Source organism: Labrus bergylta, chromosome 6, assembly GCF_963930695.1.
Source record: "Labrus bergylta chromosome 6, fLabBer1.1, whole genome shotgun sequence".
NCBI lineage: Eukaryota > Metazoa > Chordata > Actinopteri > Labriformes > Labridae > Labrus > Labrus bergylta.
In genome coordinates this window covers 5025910-5045384 of record NC_089200.1, presented here as the reverse complement: position 1 = coordinate 5045384, position 19475 = coordinate 5025910, and the positions used below count along the sequence as shown (strand labels likewise).

At 39.3% G+C, this 19475-nt stretch overlaps 1 protein-coding gene across 6 annotated transcripts; it reads right to left on the bottom strand.

Annotated features, from left to right (window-relative positions):
* Positions 1–1014: 1014 nt before the first annotated feature.
* fxr1 (FMR1 autosomal homolog 1) lies at positions 1015–15266 on the bottom strand. Of its 6 annotated transcripts, none has more exons than XM_065955605.1 (18): positions 15164–15266; positions 10517–10569; positions 10317–10410; positions 10158–10229; positions 9773–9921; positions 9480–9573; positions 9139–9255; positions 8726–8896; positions 8298–8376; positions 8076–8185; positions 7806–7913; positions 6084–6306; positions 5878–5971; positions 5530–5651; positions 4788–4997; positions 4427–4504; positions 3784–3866; positions 1015–2909 (listed from the first exon to the last, which is right to left on the bottom strand). In XM_065955605.1, exons 1-18 carry the CDS (start codon positions 15230–15232, stop codon positions 2718–2720), a joined length of 2118 nt encoding a protein of 705 aa, XP_065811677.1. In that variant the 5' UTR covers positions 15233–15266; the 3' UTR covers positions 1015–2717. The 6 variants fall into 6 exon arrangements, with proteins under 6 accessions (XP_065811677.1, XP_020510883.2, XP_065811678.1 ...); XM_020655227.3 differs by having other exon boundaries at positions 7821–7913; XM_065955606.1 differs by having other exon boundaries at positions 7806–7907.
* Between the last annotated feature and the right edge of the window lie 4209 nt (positions 15267–19475).

Here is a 19475-nt window from a genome sequence, read left to right as displayed (position 1 = left end):
ATCAAACTTTTACAACACATAGCTTGGATTGTATTTCCATTGTCAGATGTAAACAGTCTAAAGAGGTCAAATATTACACAGAGTGGTTATCCATCTCTTTATTTCTTATTCACAGCGTCTCCAGTAAAGTGTCTCTTCTGCCATCTAAAGAGACAGAAACAGAAATCATAATGCTGTTGATGTCATCCCACATTGATTTCCTGCATGTTGTTTATTTAGCAGTAACTTTTTCAACAGCTTGCCCTCAAATAAAACTAATGGCATGCTCCCTCCATATTATAGTATTAGAACTTACTTAGTGCATTTTTAAATTAATATTTCCCCAAGATGGTTTCCCACAAGACCAAGAATTTTAAGGATAGATTGATGTTTTTCATTCTTTAACACTTTTTTGCACTTTGAAATTAGCTAGATCACTTCCTGAGCACTACTGAGGCGCCCTTGAGCAAGGCACCGAACCCCCCACCAGCTCAGGAGCACTGGCTGAGGGCAGCTCCCTCACGCTGACATCTCTCCATTAGTGCATGTCCATAGGATCTTGTTTGTGCATGTGTGTTTGTGCAGCATGTCTCAACAAGTGTCAAATTGAATTTCCCCTCGTGAGATTAATAATGAAGTGTATCTTCTCAAACAGAGTTATTCACTGGACTTAAGTCTTTGTGCTGTTTTTATTATGTGTATTTTCTATATGGAACTTCGTTGCAAACCAAACTGCCCCTCAAGGTCGATACATTTTTTCCAAATAAAATTATTTTTGAAAAATTGCAACGTATTATTATTATTATCAAATTGCATTAGAACTTTTCTTTGTACCAAATATCAGAAGCCAATGTCATGCTTTTCCTCTTATGCATTTCTAGCTTTACAAATGTAATGATTAGAAGGATAGACGGCAAAATGATTCAAATGTTTCTGTGAACTAACAAGGCAAATTTTCAAAGATTGGCATCGGAGAATTCTTGAGAATATTTGTAAAACCTATAAACTTCTTAGAAAAAGAGCCGGACACATTCATGTTTTAGATCTACATGAAAGATCAAGTTTATTTAAGAACTACCTGCATACAAAACATATTGCACATCAACCAACCAGAACAATCCTTTTAAAAAAAAGAAAAAGAAAAAACATACTGTAGTTGACCCAACAAAAACTCTTGGGATGTCACAACTCTCAGCAGTCCAAATTTTCATTTTGTTTTGAAAGAAAACCCAAGGTAACGCATGTTTTAGTGTCAAGAAGAAGAGGAGCTTCTCTTGTTTTTGTCTTTTTTTAAATACTGTACATTTTTTAAATAAATAAACCAAATAAATCTCTTCCTTAGTGGAACAGTCATGACCAGTTTCCAGCCAGCCAGTCTGAGGAAGAACCATGAAAATGACATCATCGTCACCTTGACTTGGTTTCCTAGAAACATCTCAACAACAGGGCAGTCTGGTTTTTAATACTTAAACAGGACATTTGTAATGAGTGGGCATGTTGTAACCTCAAGTACAACAAACGCGCTTTCTTTTTATTTCAGCTGACTTTGAGGAGGAAACGGCACTCAGACTGTCCCGTGAGATGTTTCTGGGAAACCCAGCACTGACAGCTACATCTCTGTCCAGCAACAAACAATTAACAGGCCAGTTTTCAGACTCGACTACAATCAACTTTTTTTTAACAGAAATTGTTTCAGTGCAAAGAAAACAACTCTTCTATCGTTTGCTTCTTTTCCAGACACGCTGTAATAACATTTCTTCTATAACTGAAGTGGTTGCATATTGAAAAAACAGAAAGCAGCTAATGTTAAACTCCTCAACAGATATATTTATATATATAAAGGATAACTGGACTCATTTCCCCTCACAAACATTAAGAAGTAACACACCTGATTTTAAAAAGATATGCCTCTGAAATCCTTTCAGTTTGTTTCAGTGTTTTCCTGCAGTGCCACAGGCATACATATAGACCAAGAAGACACCTGGTTCAACTGTGGCTGCAGGCCAGGATGACCAGGTAACACAGAAATTAGTAAAAAGATTTCAGACGGTGTGCAGAGCCAGGCAACAACATGTTGAATCTACTCTCAAGGCACAACAGCTGATCAAATGTATGTCAGACATACTCGGGGGTTTCCAACAAACCTATCTGCACTGTGGTACTGCTCATGCAGAATACTTAATTTACAAACTACTTCAGATGCACAAAACATCCTGAAAAGACAGTTGTGGAAGCATCTTTCAGACTTTTTTTTTTTAAAACCCTGCTGTGATATTTTTTATTACCATTTAAAAAACAAGAACTGCTGCATTCATACCACAGTATGGTTTGAGTGGAATCCCTGTCTGCATTTTATAAATACTGCATTCAGTCCGACTTCTCCCTGAACTCTCAATGGAGAGTGGGCTGAAAAATACAGCTAAGAAGATTTCTGTGAGTGTGTGTGTATTTGACTATCTTTGGCAAGCTCATACAGGAAGAACTATTATTTTAAAAAAAAGTTGTAAATGAATTGTTGGAGAGAACACGTGTGTAAAGGGGATGTTAAGGTTCAGATCTCTGAAACTTGCACAGTGAAAAAGGTTTCAAATATTTGTAATATGTCGTGAAAAAGAATCAACAGTGCTTTGTATTTAAATGTTTTCACTTGTAAGGCTGCTTTAGAGACGGGGAGATTAAATCAAGTGCAGCCAAATAATTTCAAATATTCGAAACCATTTCCTCTCTCGGAACCCTGACTAGGAGAGTCCGTTGACCACAGGCTGAGGGTTAGAGTCCCCCTCGTAGGAGACTTTGGCGGGCCTCTCAGTGGAAGACCTGGTAGCTGTGGTGGGACTGCTGTCCTCTTTGTCTCCAGCGTTGCTGCTAGAACCATTGGTGGTTGCTGGGGCAGACGGCGGGCTGTTCTCAGCGATGGTATCCACCTGACCCTGAACAGAAACGCAGGAAGTAACAGTATTTAACTATTCATAAAAGGAGATTTTTTTTTTTTTTTAAAGACATACATACACCAGGTAAATACAAAGTTATGCCCATGGCTCATTCATTAGCTAAAAAGTAAATACAATCTTTCTAACACAATGCGCCTGGATTTCTTTTTATAGCTGACCTGACTTGTTTATTTATTACTCAGGCAAAGCAGTAGTGAACATTTATTTTTAAATATACATAATATTTATTTATTTAAGAAACAAACTGGCGTACATAAAAGAATAAATCGTCATTACTCCATCTTTGCGTGGAAAAGCAAATCAATCCTAATCCCCATCAATGTCTATGAAACTCTGAACAAGCTAACAAGCCAGGTATGACATGACCAGCATACCTGCGAACCAGTGCCCACAAATGTATAAAATAATAATAGAAACTCTGCAATCTGAATGAAGTGGTGACTAACTTCTTGGATAGTTAACGACACAGCAAGCTGTATGTCTGATATCAGCATGAAAACCAAAACCACCAACACTAAACACTGCCTAGATTTTTAAGGTTCATTGATTGAATCAGATTGGGCGAAACCAAACAGAAATCTAGCAATTTGTAAATGTGCATTTATATGTGAGTGTGTATGGGGATTGACTAGCTTCTGGAGTCAGCATCTAGTAGTCATATGAGGAACTGGAGTCTTTTGGACATTCCTAGTTGGCCTGTTTTTCAACTCTGGAGGTCCCAGCGTTTGTTTTAACAGGTAATAGTCAAGCTTCAGGAGCAGAAAACACTGCAGAATCTTTTTGAACATGCACTTTTGAAAGTTTCACTGTGCTCTGCCAACAGTTTGTTAACACTGGGCAGTTTAGTACTAACCACATCCTTGCTTTTCTTGGAGTCCTGGGTGTTGAGCTGTCTGCTCTGAGACTCAGCCCTGGATATGTAGTCAGCCACAGTCACTGTACAGACAACAGGAGAAAAGAAAACCACTGACGATGAAAATATCGGTTTTCTGTCTGTCTCCGCATCCACAGGGTTGAGAATTTCACAAAAAACGGAAGACAAAGAGTAGATCCGGTCTAGCAGTCTTAAGAGAGATTTTCAACACTTTCAGAGAACAGTAACATGTTTATGGAGCCTAACTGAAGGCCTTGAACACATGACATTCAACACAACAAACACAGAGAAGTTAGAGGTCAGGTTTACTGCGACACACCAAACAAACCAGGACTGCTGTTTGTGTAGCAGCCCGACAAGATACAAAACAAAAAAAGCTGTAGCCTAGTTGTTAGTGAACAAGCCTGTGTAATAATGCAAGAAAGACAAAACATACTCTCGTTTCATTGTGGACATATTAAGCATGTTGATGTAAAGGCTCAAATCATTAACTTTATTTTAATGACTTTATTTTCTTATTGGTTTAGTATGGCACACGGACAAACATCTTTTAGTGTAACCGTTCAGCCAAGCCGTTAGGAGCACTGTTCAGGCAAGGGGATACTGGCTGTTGCTATGTTACCTGGCTGCCTCTCTTCAGGCAGGCGGGTGCGGCGGCGGCGACTACGATTACGACGCTGAGATTTTGCCTCTGGGTCATCTAGGGTTTTTAGGTCATCACAAAGAGAAGGGTTTGGGTCTTTAATTGCTGTAGAACCACAAACCTTTTTTTTTGTTTTACCTGCAAAGGCTCCTTTGAGACTGAAATGGTTGTGCTGCAATGCTGCATAATCTGTCCGCTCAAAGACAGCACTGTTAACTCTATTACATTCCTTCTTACGTACTCTTTTCTGACTTATTCTTACTCAGAGCACAGTTTAAAAATTGTGTTTGATGAAGTTGTATAAAATTATCATTTAAAAAAAAAAAGAAACATTTCTTACCTGTTCCATTTTCGCTGACTGAGGTATTGTCCGACTCGCTCAATCCGTCAATCAGCGTTGCATCTTCGTCTGTTCTGCGCCTTCGAGATCTTCTGCGGCGGTTTGCAGGCAAGTTGGACTCACTGCCATCTGTATCGGCTGTCTGGTCTGTCTCTGTGTTTGTCTCTTGGGCCCCGTAGGCGTTGTTATCCTCATAGTCCCGATGTCCTCCTGAAGAGCCAAGTGAGATCCATAGAAAATGTTACAAATACAGTCAAACAACATAAAAGGATCTTTTTTTTTTTTTTTTTTTGCCTTTACTAGTATGGACAGTCAAAGTGGGACACACATTTCATGCTCAAGTTTAACATCTGAACAACAAATCACAGAAGGTGAATGATGTAAATTCATTTTTTGTGTATTCTGCATTGCATGGCAAAAGTCTTGTGCAACTCTGCCAGTGTTTCCCCTACCATTACATGGGGGGGGGTTGTGCCTTTATTGTAGAGATAGGATAGTGGATAGAGTCGGAAATCAGGGAAAGAAGTCATTTAAGGATACCTTTCCGATAGAAAAGGACAGCTGTCATTAAAAGTAACCCATGAACACCAAGATTCCTTCAAGTGTTTGTGTCGTTGTGTCGCCATGTCGCTTGTCCCCACCCCCCCAACGCTGTAAACCGAGGGGAAACACTGTCTGCATTGACTTTGTGAATAATAGCAACAAAAATGTCCTATGTTTTGATTTGAGGAGTGAATTTTACCATAGTTGTTGCTGTAGCCTCCTCTTCCTCCTCTCCCCCGTCCTCCAGGTCCTCCTCTGCCTCTACCAGGTCCTGGCCTCCTGCGACCATCTCTTTGTGGCCGTGAGCCTCTCTCCCTCTCCCTGGAAGTCAGAATGCCAATAAATCAGCTTAAATCCGTAACAAAAGTATAAACAAACTCTGCGTCTGCACACAACATAACAGTGAGGCTATCCAACAACCCATGTCTAAACTTTCTAGTCAGACTGTAAAGAATAACCAGCAGGAGAAAGAGGAAATCTTGGCCCGAGCTATTTGATATCAGTTCCAGATCACAATCACATTTGGGTTGGATAAATCACAACTCACCTATCCTGGTCCTCTGCAGCCAGTGACCAGTCACTGAGCTCTTCCCTGCGCTCTGAGTCGGTCTCGGAGGCGTTGGACTGCTCTGAGTTGGTGCCTGGAAAAATAAGCACACATAAAGGTAAGGGTGGATGTAGATATTCTGGGGCATAGCGGGCGTTATCCACACATAATACATTCTTACACGATGGAATTTAAAAGTTGCCTACCATATCCAGTGCTGTAGCTGTGTCCTCTGCGGCCACGCCCTCTGCTATTATAGGAGCGACTGCCATGTAAAGAGGATGAGGAGGCATTAGCACTGCCATCCGTATTATATCCTCCTCTCTCTCCTTTCTCTCCTCTTTCCCTGTCAGATGATCGGTGACTCTGGGTGATCTGACGCAACTGTTCGTCAATCTGCATCCTCTCGAGACGAAGCTGCTCGACCTCCTGGAGGAGAAACGGTAAAGGGGGAATGGTGTGGTAAAGAGGAAGAATATAAGACAAAAGAGACCGCAAGAAAGAGAAAACAAAAATGTGAATTCATTGTGTTCCATTAAATATAAACATCCCTGAAAATGTTTTATTTCCCAGTACTTGATACACATGCATTCTCATCATACACACATCACATTCACTGTGCCTTGTGTTGCTTTTTCTGAATCTTGCTAGGCTGTGTCCCTGTGAACAATCCACAATCTGCCTCAGCTCCTCCTCAAGCTGCTGGTTCTCCACAAGAAGCTCCACCATCTCCTACACGTACACACACAGTGCAAAACAAACACAAGCGCGCACACACACACACATGACAGAGCACCAACACAGCAGCCATAACATGCAAAAAGCACAGGACACACACGTACAAACGTGCAAAGTGCAAAACGTTTACGCTGTGAATTCCACACTGCAGGACAGCAAAGAAAATATCTATTTATGTTACTAGAAGTTTCATTTTTGGGGGCATTTGCAAGTCACAATGAAGACTGTAAATATAGATCAACAATCGGGTTTCCACAACACGATTGTTTACTTGAGGTTGAAAGAATCTTTCTGTGCAGCTGGATAGTGTTAGAAACTTGTAGTCAATATCTGGCTGATGATGATCAAACTTAAGTCCTGTGTTCTCCTTGCACTCCTGCTCTTTGTGCAGGGGTTTCCTCCTCACCCATCACTATGAATTTGTAGATAATTAAGACAGATATTTTTAGGCTGCATCAAAATGGGCTAAACTTTTTAGCCTAAAAATGTGAATTTGTTAGATTTTCCTGATGCTTCAACAAGCTGTTTTTAACCTACAGAGGTAGGAGAGATCTGAATACTTTTCACCCTGTGGTGAATTTAGTGACCTCAGTAGATTAAACAAATAAAGGTCCCCAAAACATCTTTGACTTTTCTCAAAAAATATAACTTTTTTATGTTATTAACAATAGTGTATGACTTTTGATTAAACTAGGAAAACCAGTATTTTAGGCAAGGCAACTGCTTCAACCATGCAATATTTCTGTAATCCTAAAATTGACCTTATATTTATGGCAAACAAAAAAGGGAGTATTAATAGAGATTTGTGAAGGTCTGAGAACCCTTTTTTTTCCGTTTTGTAGGAATATCCTAAGGAACATACTATTCGTCTAATAGAATTTACATTACAGATTGGTTTCATGTATTACCACTTTGAGTTCCGGCACAGCACAAAAGAGGTACTTCTGTTTAGTTTTACAAACTTATTTATAGAGATAAATCAAACATGTCTTTTTTGCAACTTCCACCTGCCTAATTAATTATGCCAGAAAATGGATGAAGAAGCAGCATGTAGTGTATAAAGCATTAGCATGAAAGGAAAATAAAGAATCAGCAAAACAAATCCAAACATGTCTCCAAATCAACCTTTCGTCATCCCAATTCAGCACACAAACACAAACGCGCACACACAGACAGCTATGTATACATACTGTAGATCTCCTTACATTGAGGTAAGAGATGTGGTACTCCAGCAGGACCTGGACGTTGCCAATACTCTCCTTAGTACCGACAAAGGTGAAGGGGACCATTCCCTGTGTCGACAAAACACAAAAAACACAACACACATGTTAGTATGGGGCTGACGTAGACAGAGTGGAAAGAAAAGCTTAAAATTCAATCATACAAAGCAAATAAAACTGGATCAGTCTACAAATCAGCTTTATCAGTAGCAGTAAAAGATGCGGCTGTAGCAAGCTTACTTCCTGTCGGGGCTGCTTGTTGTCATTGTCTCCTTCTATCCTGACCCTGACCACGCCGGACTTGTCCACAATCTCCTGGATGACCTTTCCGTTCTTACCGATCACTTTGCCTAGAGTCACAGAGCAGAGAAAAAGATGAGGAGATGACTAGTAGCCATATGACATATCCTGCATTTTGAGTGTAATGTTATTTTAGTAGGTTCTTTTATGGTGTCAACATACCAACGAGGTTCCTTGGGACCTGGACAGAGTCCTCCAGGAACTCTAAATAGTTCCTGGCCTTTTTCACTGCCTCTGCTGACTGAAAGACAACGCAGGGTTACTTTTTTGTTACTTTTTCAAATTTAGGTTTGACAAACACGAACGCATAACCAACATCTTTATCTTCTGCACACAATAAGGACATTCAGCTCACGACTACAGTCACTCATTGATAAAGAAATAATTATCAAAACCACGGAAAATAACCAGAAAACCGCACCCCACTGTGAAAAGACACAAATGCACGCTATTCACATTCACAACACTAGTTCCATTATTCAAATCAGATTAAATGTGTCCCCAAACATTTGTTTTATTAAAGAATAATGTTAATTGATTACTTTTCTCCATCGTAAAACCAGTCCTTCATCTATACAAAACCCTCCTACCTCTCCATAGATCCTGAAAGTGCCAGTCTCCTCATCCAGCTCGATGGCAGTGACACCTGGAACTTTCCGTGCTTGTTGGATGTTGTTGCCATGGCTGCCGATGGCCAGGCCCATCAGATCTGTTCTTACCGTGAACTCCTCCTGGAAGGATGACACCAGCTGCCTGGAGCTCTGCAAAAACAGAATTTGTATTCTGTTAGTAGCTATTTTTTAACAAGTTAAACATTCGGTTATCAGCGCCTGATTGGTATGGGATTTTTGAGGAAATTACAGATTTTTAAAGAGGACAGATTCTGATAATTGATGACTTTTGTTGTCTTTAGTTTAAGTTTGACCTCTTAAAGGGTACATGCCTATGTGACCAGGTCACGAGTAACGGGACAACCATGAAGATGTTGTTGTTACAGACTGACCTCCAGGTGTTTTGTTGCCTCATGGTTGCGTGACATAAGCAACAGCTTGGTCCTGATGCTGCGCAGGTGCATGTCACTCAGCAAAGACACACGCTTCACTGTCGCCTCATTCATGGACTGTTCACACACAGACAAACAAACGCACACACAGACAGAGAAAAGTAAAACAAAAATTAGCATTAGATTAACTCTAGATACTGCTACCTTGACAACTAGAGGAATGGCTGAGTCATCCACTGGACAAACATATCAAGCAGGACATAGTTAAACATATCCTGTAGTAGTGTTGATATAACAATAAATATTCAAATGTAATAACAGAGTGACATCAAGACAGTTACCATAATCACTAGTTGGCTGGTGTCAGGGCAGTATGAGATGCGAAGGGCTCCCACAGCTTTCTTAAATTCCTTATGGGCGTTCTCATTCTGGCATCTGCAAAATAAGAAAAAAAAAGTTCAGAATCCTTTATGCCAACTTGTATTTTCATCTTAAATGAAGCAGAAATGCAGAGCGCTTAAATTACCATAACAATCTTTTTTTTATAAATTCCTATTATCATCCATTATTTGGGGGAAACTAATATCTGAATGATATATTTGTGAAAGCATTAGTGTAAATGTTCTGAACATACGCTTCTTGTAGATCCTGAGGAACAGGGACAGTGCACTTGTGAAAGGAGTTCTTGGTGATGGCCTTGTTGGTGTTGATTGGACGCAGACGCTCAAAGGTCACGATCTCATTGTACGTTGCATCGCAGGCTGCATACTCTATCACATAGAACTGAATAGAAAGACAGGCTCAACTATAGAAGCCAATATATACACAATTGTGAAAAGCAGGATTTCACCTTCAAAGAAATGATCTTTTTACCACGTTAGCTATCTTCACGTAACTCTCAACTTTCAGAAAGTCATGGGTATAATATTATATCTAGCAGCACAAATTCTTTTCGCATCAATTTCATATCAATTTGAAATTTATCATTTAGAAATTATTTTATTCAGACCAACACTCACATCTCCCTTCATCATGCGGACTTTAGCCAACCACCAACCACAAGGCTCCTGATCATTGGCTCTGGACAAAATCTGTTGGGATGGTGAGACAGAGAAACCGAGTGAGAAACAGCGAGAAAGGGGTAAAAACAAGACTTTATGTGTGTGTGTCATCCTCACCTCCACCTCTTCGCCTTCTCCAATGTCCTTCTTGCCGTCGGTGGGCGGTGGCATCCTGACATCATTAAAGGGCACCTGGCGCTCTGGCTGCCAACTAAAAATATTATTAGAATGACTTACCTGGCTGAAACACTGTAGTCCTTAAAAAATCTGGCATGTGTTATAGGAATAGGTAGAATACAGGTGAAAGAGAGACTCACTTGTTCTCAAAGGCAATGGTGAGAGAGTCATCGTGGATATCTTTGACAAAGCCCTGCATGACAGACAGAAACACAGACAGGCGGAGGACATTAGAGCCTGACAGCTGACTGAAATTAAGTGCCACCTGTTTAAGTTACACCGACTCTACAGGACAGAAAATATACACAATGTGCTGACATTTCTCTTCTGTTTTCTCCTTTGTGGTGGATATATAAAAACAAATAAGAGGCATGTAATAGAGGACCATGGTTTTATTAAAAATAAACAAATTTAGAGATAAATACATAACTTTAGCCTATCATCATACTTGTTTTTTTGAACAACTTTAACAACTTTAAGTGTTCATGGTAAAAGCAGGGGTTCTTACTCGTCAAATAAAGTCCTGTTGATTTTGTAGAGTAACAGAGACAATTGTTCTGACATCAGACACAGCTGAAGGGTGTTCTGCGTCAAAGATTTTGGCTATAAAACACAAAGCACCATTTAAAGCTTTTGTTTTTGGTTGGCAGAAGGCATCTCAATTCTGGGTAAATAAAAAATTAAACAGCTGCATGACTTCAAGCTAATAGAATAAAGCTAATGAGCTAATAAAATAATATACAGTTCAGCAAAAATGTTAATCATTTGATGGATCCAGCTTCAATAGTGTGAGGATAAGCTGGGTTATTATGTTCCCTTTTATTGTTGTTGTTTGCTTTTAACATTCATAGATCACACAAGTTATAAGGAAGGAAAATTGGACCAAACTGACAGATTAATCACTAATAAAATACAATGACTACGTACCACATATCCCTAGTTGTAGTTGTTGTTTTTTTTGCTCACTGAGTGTGTACACTTTATAAACCACTGTACTGTACGTCTGTTTTTGCCTGTAGCCCACCACACAATATTGGTGAACCAAGATGATAAAATTAGTTTAAAAGTCAGTAATACATTTGCACACATAAGCTCTAAAAGTTATTGATCAGTAACAAAGACAAGCCAGAATTTAACCTTTCACACTAATTCAGACGCTTACAAAATATGTTATTTAGAGATGGCCACTTTGCCATCTTCTGTCAGGGTGCGTTGTCAGCTACATAACAAATACATTACATTTTAAAAGGAGCATTGAATCACACCGCCATAGAGCTCAAGCATTCAGCCTAGGCAGCTGACAAGCAGGGAAGTGGACAAAGTGACTCACGAAACAAGGGTTGGGCGGATAAGGAAAGTAACAAGGTCCATATACTTCATGTGAAGTCATCCTACTTTCTACTGGTATTTTATGCAACTTTATTGTTTTCTGACAGCTGAAACCACTTGTTACTTTCAAACGAGATGTTTTGATAAACTTCCCAATTACTTGTTTATATTTACGAATATGTCATTAGTTACTTTCTCATACTTCATTATTATAACATTTATGACTCTAAATACTCTACAGACTGAACTAAAACTCCCTGAACTTATTCCACTTGGAGCTTTCCGTTCTATCTTTAGGGACAGACAGCGTGAGACCACTGAACAGCGCCTGTGTTTTTAAAATCTTAAATTGTTGTTTTATTGTTGTCACAGCTCCTGCACTTTCTTTTTTATTGAAAACACTATGTTGTTAAGCTATATTGTCACTTAATTGTAACTGTTCTTATGACATGTGCTGCTGACCTCTTGGCTAGGTCACCCTTGTGAAAGAGATCCTGATCTCAATGGGTTCTTCTATCTGGTTAAATAAAGGTTAATAATGAAAAAATAATAATAACGATCATACAGTCTAAAAGTGGTGACATTTGCACAACTCTAAACAACTACAGGAATAAAATACAGCATACACTAATGCACTTTTATGTTTAATTCTCTACATATAATAACTTTGACAGGGACCACATTGCTCTACAATGAGCATTTTTACTTTTGGTTATTTCAGTTGACAAGAATAGTCACATACATTTCTTTCACGAAACAAATATGATTTTTCTGAAGGATGGAAGTTAATAGGGAAAGTGAGAAGGCAGAGAAATGAAAATAAGTTAAGAGATGAGGAAAGGAGACACAGGGTAGAAGTGTGAGGAAAGGAGACACAGGGTAGAAGTGTGAGGAAAGGAAACACAGGGTAGAAGAAACACAGGGTGGAAGTGTGAGGAAAGGAAACACAGGGTGGAGGTGTAGAAGTGAGAGGAAAGGAGACACAGGGTAGAAGTGTGAGGAAAGGAGACACAGGGTAGAAGTGTGAGGAAAGGAAACACAGGGTGGAAGTGTAGAAGTGTGAGGAAAGGAAACACAGGGTGGAAGTGTAGAAGTGTGAGGAAAGGAGACACAGGGTGGAAGTGTAGAAGTGAGAGGAAAGGAGACACAGGGTAGAAGTGTGAGGAAAGGAAACACAGGGTAGAAGTGTGAGGAAAGGAAACACAGGGTAGAAGGAAACACAGAGTGGAAGTGTGAGGAAAGGAAACACAGGGTAGAAGGAAACACAGGGTGGAAGTGTGAGGAAAGGAAACACAGGGTAGAAGTGTGAGGAAAGGAAACACAGGGTAGAAGGAAACACAGGGTGGAAGTGTGAGGAAAGGAAACACAGGGTAGAAGGAAACACAGGGTGGAAGTGTGAGGAAAGGAAACACAGGGTAGAAGGAAACACAGGGTGGAAGTGTGAGGAAAGGAAACAGGGTAGCAGTGTGAGGAAAGGAGACACAGGGTAGAAGTGTGAGGAAAGGAAACGCAGGGTGGAAGTGTGAGGAAAGGAAACAGGGTAGCAGTGTGAGGAAAGGAGACACAGGGTAGGAGTTTGAGGGAAGGAGACACAGGGTGGAAGTGTAGAAGTGAGAGGAAAGGAGACACAGGGTAGAAGTGTGAGGAAAGGAAACGCAGGGTGGAAGTGTGAGGAAAGGAAACAGGGTAGCAGTGTGAGGAAAGGAGACACAGGGTAGGAGTTTGAGGGAAGGAGACACAGGGTAGAAGTGTGAGGAAAGGAAACACAGGGTGGAAGTGTGAGGAAAGGAGACACAGGGTGAAAGTGTGAGGAAAGGAGACACAGGGTAGGAGTTTGAGGGAAGGAGACACAGGGTAAAAGTGTGAGGAAAGGAGACACAGGGTGGAAGTGTGAGGAAAGGAGACACAGGGTGGAAGTGTGAGGAAAGGAGACACAGGGTGGAAGTGTAAGGAAAGGAGACACAGGGTAGGAGTTTGAGGAAAGGAGAAACAGGGTAGAAGTGTGAGGAAAGGAAACACAGGGTAGAAGGAAACACAGGGTGGAAGTGTGAGGAAAGGAAACGCAGGGTGGAAGTGTGAGGAAAGGAAACAGGGTAGCAGTGTGAGGAAAGGAGACACAGGGTAGAAGTGTGAGGAAAGGAGACACAGGGTGGAAGTGTGAGGACAGGAGACACAGGGCAGAAGTGTGGGGAAAGGAGACACAGGGCAGAAGTGTGGGGAAAGGAGACACAGGGTGTGAGGAAAGGAGACACAGGGTGGAAGTGTAAGGAAAGGAGACACAGGGTGGAAGTGTGGGGAAAGGAGACACAGGGTGTGAGGAAAGGAGACACAGGGCATGAGGAAAGGAGACACAGGGTGGAAGTGTGAGGAAAGGAGACACAGGGCGTGAGGAAAGGAGACACAGGGCGGAAGTCTGAGGAAAGGAGACACAGGGCATGAGGAAAGGAGACACAGGGTGGAAGTGTGAGGAAAGGAGACACAGGGTAGAAGTGTGAGGAAAGGAGACACAGGACGTGAGGAAAGGAGACACAGGACGTGAGGAAAGGAGACACAGGACGTGAGGAAAGGAGAAGGGACTGTAACAGGCAGCAGGTCTACAAATAGCTCTTTAAGTCTGAGGTATCAGTGACCCTCTTCTCTGACATGCCAGCTGGTCAGGACTGAAGGGAACAGGACTGAAGGGAACAGCTGAGGACTGAAGGGAACAGGACTGAAGGGAACAGGACTGAAGGGAACAGCTGGCTCACAAACACACACAGAAAATAACTTGTGCATGAAGAAGTGTCAGATTATAGACCTGCTCTGTGTAGGTGTGTCTATGTGTCTCCTATATGACACATTTATAACACCGAATGATCCATATTAAATGATTTCAACCCCCTCTAATGACTGAAGACATATTATTTATTAAATGTTGTTTACAAACTGAACATGACATATTATTTATTAAATGTTGTTTACAAACTGAACATATTATTTATTAAATGTTGTTTACAAACTGAACATATTATTTATTAAATGTTGTTTACAAACTGAACATGAAGCCAAACATCATTTCATTAAATATCTTCTGACGTCAACAGTCAACTCGGAGAATAGCTAACTTAGCTAACTTTTAGCTCGGTGAAGCTACAACCGAACATCAATATAGACTAAAAACAAAACAGCTTATGTCGCTTTTATGTTGTAAACATCAGTATTATCGTGTGTCTTACATTTCTTAGTGGAAAGAAAGGTTGATAAAAAAAAAAAAGTGACGAGACGACAGAAGTGGCGACGTTAGCCTAGCGTGCTAACTGTGGCTAGCAATGCTACAACAGGCTAACAGCAGGCAGTTACCGGGGTCCAGGTCGAGCAGGAAACCCCGTTAAAGTGGGTCAATGACACCTTGAATACAAATTATGGTGTCGCGTAACACTCCGTCGTGTATGATTCTGTGTTGATAAGCAGGTATTTACCTTGTAATAAGCCCCGTTGGAGCCACGGACCTCCACCGCCAGTTCCTCCATATTGGACACGCAAAGCATGCTGGGACGACAGGTGCTCCTAAAGGCATCCTGAGACAACAGCTCCATGGTAGTGTTGACTGCTTACTGTCAGAGCTACAATCATCTATAAATACTGACTTAGAGACACATTTGAGGTGCTTTTTGCTTGTTTATCTTCTCATCATTTCACTTCTTTTTTCTGCTCCACTGAGGCAAATTGAGTGTTTTTAACTGAAGCTCATTGGTGGACTGTTTAGGCCTACATGTACTCCAGTAGGCCTTCTGTCCTTAAATCAACATTGTAGGTAGGCCTACGTTTATTTTTTTAGTATTTCAGTGTCATGACACTCTACTGCATCAGAACCTTTCAGGTGCAAGACACACCTGCACTACACAAAACACTACCCACATGACCTGCTTCATTATTATCACTGTATTATTGTATTATTATTATTATTTAGGTCAATATATATATATATACATATATACTGTACATTCTATATATTTTATTAAATTATTATACTAGTCTATATTATATAACATTTCATTATATTACACTATATTGTTTATATTGCACTATATTATATTATATTATATTATACTACATTATATTATATAACGGCACTCTGCATTACTGTGGTACAACACTGCCTCTCTCCTCTGCTGTTTACATTACTTGCTGCTATTTTTTTGTCACTATATCTTGTTTGAAAATATATCGATATATCTTAAAAACTCGATATATTTCCCAGCCCTAATCTATACCGAGTATAGATACTAGGGTTTAAAAAGACTTCTGTAGAAGTTGAAGTATCAACTCAAGCTTTTTACTTAAAGTGTAAACGTTCTGGTTTCAAAACTACTTAAAGTATAAAAGTAAAAGTAATGTAAGGGGAAAAAAATGCCATTAAGGACAAAAGCTTAAAAGCAAAAGGCCCCGAAAGGCCACAGGTGTCTATAGTGCTCTACAGCACCTCCCCAAAGAAACTACTGAGCATTAACATGTGTTTCATGGAGTGGAAGATATGATGACTAGTTGTAGTATTGTAATGGAGCAAAAAGTCAAACTTCAGAGGCATGTTATTAATAGCCTTTATTGGAATGTAAATGTACAAACTTGGGCCATTTCGCTCGAGTCTCGAGGAGACTTTTGTCCTTTTGGGATTGAGTTACTATAATACAAATGGTTTGACTGGTAAAGGAATAGATTTAAAACAACAGTGAGTGATGTTTTTCAGTGAGAGATTTCTAACATAAGGTTTATTGCTTAGATTTGTAGACTCCTTAAAATTTGGTGGTGCACTTTCTTTCCTGAGTCTCTGCCACGGACATCTTCGTACTAGGCTACATACGTCTGCTATTTCCTTGCTGGAGTGTGACGTGATTTGTGTCATGTGCAGGTGCGATGGATCGTGTACAAACCAATAGGGTGTCAGAATGGTATATGTTATACTTCTCATCTAACCACAATCAAATTCACTCTATCCGGATGGCGCGATTTATCTGGATAGGTTTTTTTTTTTTCTTTTCAAAAGCCGGAATGAAATAGGAGTAACGAGGCTATTTTTAAAATGTAAGGAGTAGAAGTAAGAAGTCAGCTGAAAAATAATTACTCCAGTAAAGTATAGATACCCCAAATTTCTACTTAAGATAACGAAGTATTTGTACTTCGTTACTTGACACCTCTGAAGAGGACACACATTTCCCTAAACAAAGGAGGGAGGGAGAAGGGGATACAGAAATGAAAACTTTTTAGTCCTAAATGAAGTAAACATTTTCACATTGAAGATGAGCAGTCCAGATATAAATAAAAACAGCAGTATCAATGTGTATAATTTGTTTTGTTTAAAGTTATGGATGATGTATGATGTCAGTCTACTTCTATATGGGCCTACACACATTTCCTCATCGTGTTAATAGGAAAACATTTTATAATAGCAGGTAGGTAGATGGAAATTTTCATCAATTTATAACTAAATGAAATACATTTGCAAAACTATACTACTGCTGTCCAAAGTACTGTTAAGAAAATACATGTGTAAGATCAATGAATTAATAATAAACTGTAATAATATAACAGCTGAGAATTTCTCTTTATAATGACTTTATGCTTACTTTTGACGCTTGAAGAACTCTAAACTCTTATTCTTCAATGTTGTCTTTATGTTTGTAAAGACTTGTATTATTTGTTCAGTATACATAAAGATAGTAGTATTTCTACTTTGTATTGAGTAAAGATGCTTGCTGCTTTTTGTAACATAACAATGAGTATGGTCTTTTTACCTGCTCTTTTGTAATGTTAACAGACAAAGAGTAAGGTATTTTACCTGCTTTTTGTAAAGTGTCTCGAGATAACACTTGTTATGAGTTGACGCTATACAAATAAAAATTGATTGATTGATTGAATTGAAAGATGTAACACTTCCTCCACCAAAGCCAAACAGTCAATTAACAACATGTTTGATTTGAAAGGGGAAACAGCAGGATCATATTTTGCTCAGTTGGAGTGCCCCTTGTTTTGAACTGCTTTAATCTCATGAACCCGGCACACATGGACACTATACGTTTTTATAAAGTGTCCACAAGATAATGTTATAGTTAGCATTCTGTAATTGTTAAAAACATTATTAAAACACTGATGTGTACAAATCTTGTTTTTCCAACTTGTGTTTTATGACTTTATCTTTATTTGAGTAAAAATATCTACCTAAGGTTCAGTCACTCTCAAACTTAAGACCCAGATGGACCTGCAGTGTTAAACCTCACAACACATTTTAAAATGAGGCTTTCCATCTGATGAGATACAATGAGCTGTGAAAAAAATGGAAAATGTCTGTATTTCATAAAGATGGTTACAGGAATCATCATTCTGATACAGTTAAAAGCATGTTGTTTTTAAACAGGTCGATAAAGAAGAACACATCTGGGTAAGATAATAGAAGTTTTCTTATGGGATGATTTCTGTAGGCTCAATTTTATACTTGTACATTTAGTCCACAGTTTCAATAAAATGTATATATAAATGACTTAAACGGTGTATACAGTCACTTATCTCCTGCTCTGTTCTGATTGGATCTATCTTTCAGCATGATGTATCCACAGGTTAACTCATTCAGATTCATTTGAATTTGTGGTATTCACCACACTCATCGTTGTTAATCGGACACATTAAAGGACCAGTGTGTCGAATGAATTGCCATCTAGTGGTGAGGTTGCATATTGCAAAGAGGAACTTATGATCCCTATATGAAACTCTTGAGCCGGTGTTTTGTTTGTCCATTCTGGGCTGCGGTATAAACATTGTAGCAGAACATAACGGACCGCGTAAAAGAGCACAAACTCTCCATTTAGATATTCAGTATACTACAGAAAGCTCTAACAATAAGGCAAAATTAAATTTAAAGTGCTCATGATGGATTAAGCAGGGTCTTTATAATAAAGCATTAAGTAAGGTCTTTTACCTGCTTTTTGTAAAGCGTCTCTAGATAACACTTGTTATGAGTTGATCCTATAAAGGATAGCTAAAGATTGATCACTGATAGATTGACATTTCTGCAGACCCCACCCCAGTATTACAAATTGTAATCAGAATTTAAAAAACAAGAACAGAAAAATATCCAACTGTCAACAGGAAATGACATACTGTGTTGAGTTTTTCATTCATTTTACAAGGTCCTGTTTCCTACTATGACAAGGAAACACTTGGGCTTAAAAATATAATAGAAAAACAGAATTATATACTTCATATTCAAATCTATTCTAATTGGCTCGCTTCACATATTAAAGCAGGTCTTCATATACAGATGAAAATGTGATAAACTGTTCAATCTTTTAAATACAAAGCCGACATTTTCAAAACTCAAACGTCCCAAAAGAGAACATTTTTATGTCTTAAATTACTTGACTCAAAATATCTCCACCTATAGCTTTAATTAAAATAAACATGACCCTCCATTCATTAAAAAATGCAGCTTATGAATAGTTGAAGATACTTTGATTATTCAAAAAGCCTGAGATATTTGTCGTTCATTTTTGACAAGTTCTTATACGCGGCTGCTTCAAGACAAACACACATCAGACTGCACGCTGAGGAGCAGTCACTGAAACAGAAAGCAGACGCTGCCTCGTCTCTTTGAAACAACCACTGTGACACCTAGTGGCCAACAGTTCGCCTCCTGTGGGACTGTTGCTGCTGTTTATCAGATAGTTATTATCTGATTTAGCTCCACCGTGAGCCTGCATACCAGCGTTACACCACAAAGCTCAAAGGCACACGAGGAAC

Coding starts and splice junctions, on each gene's coding strand:
- fxr1 (XM_065955605.1), bottom strand. CDS start 15,232: ATGCTTTGCGTGTCCAATATGGAGGAACTGGCGGTGGAGGTCCGTGGC. Junction 10,411..10,516: donor ACCATTGCCTTTGAGAACAA/GTGAGTCTCTCT, acceptor TAATATTTTTAG/TTGGCAGCCAGAGCGCCAGG. Junction 8,377..8,725: donor CTTTCAGGATCTATGGAGAG/GTAGGAGGGTTT, acceptor GTTGTCTTTCAG/TCAGCAGAGGCAGTGAAAAA.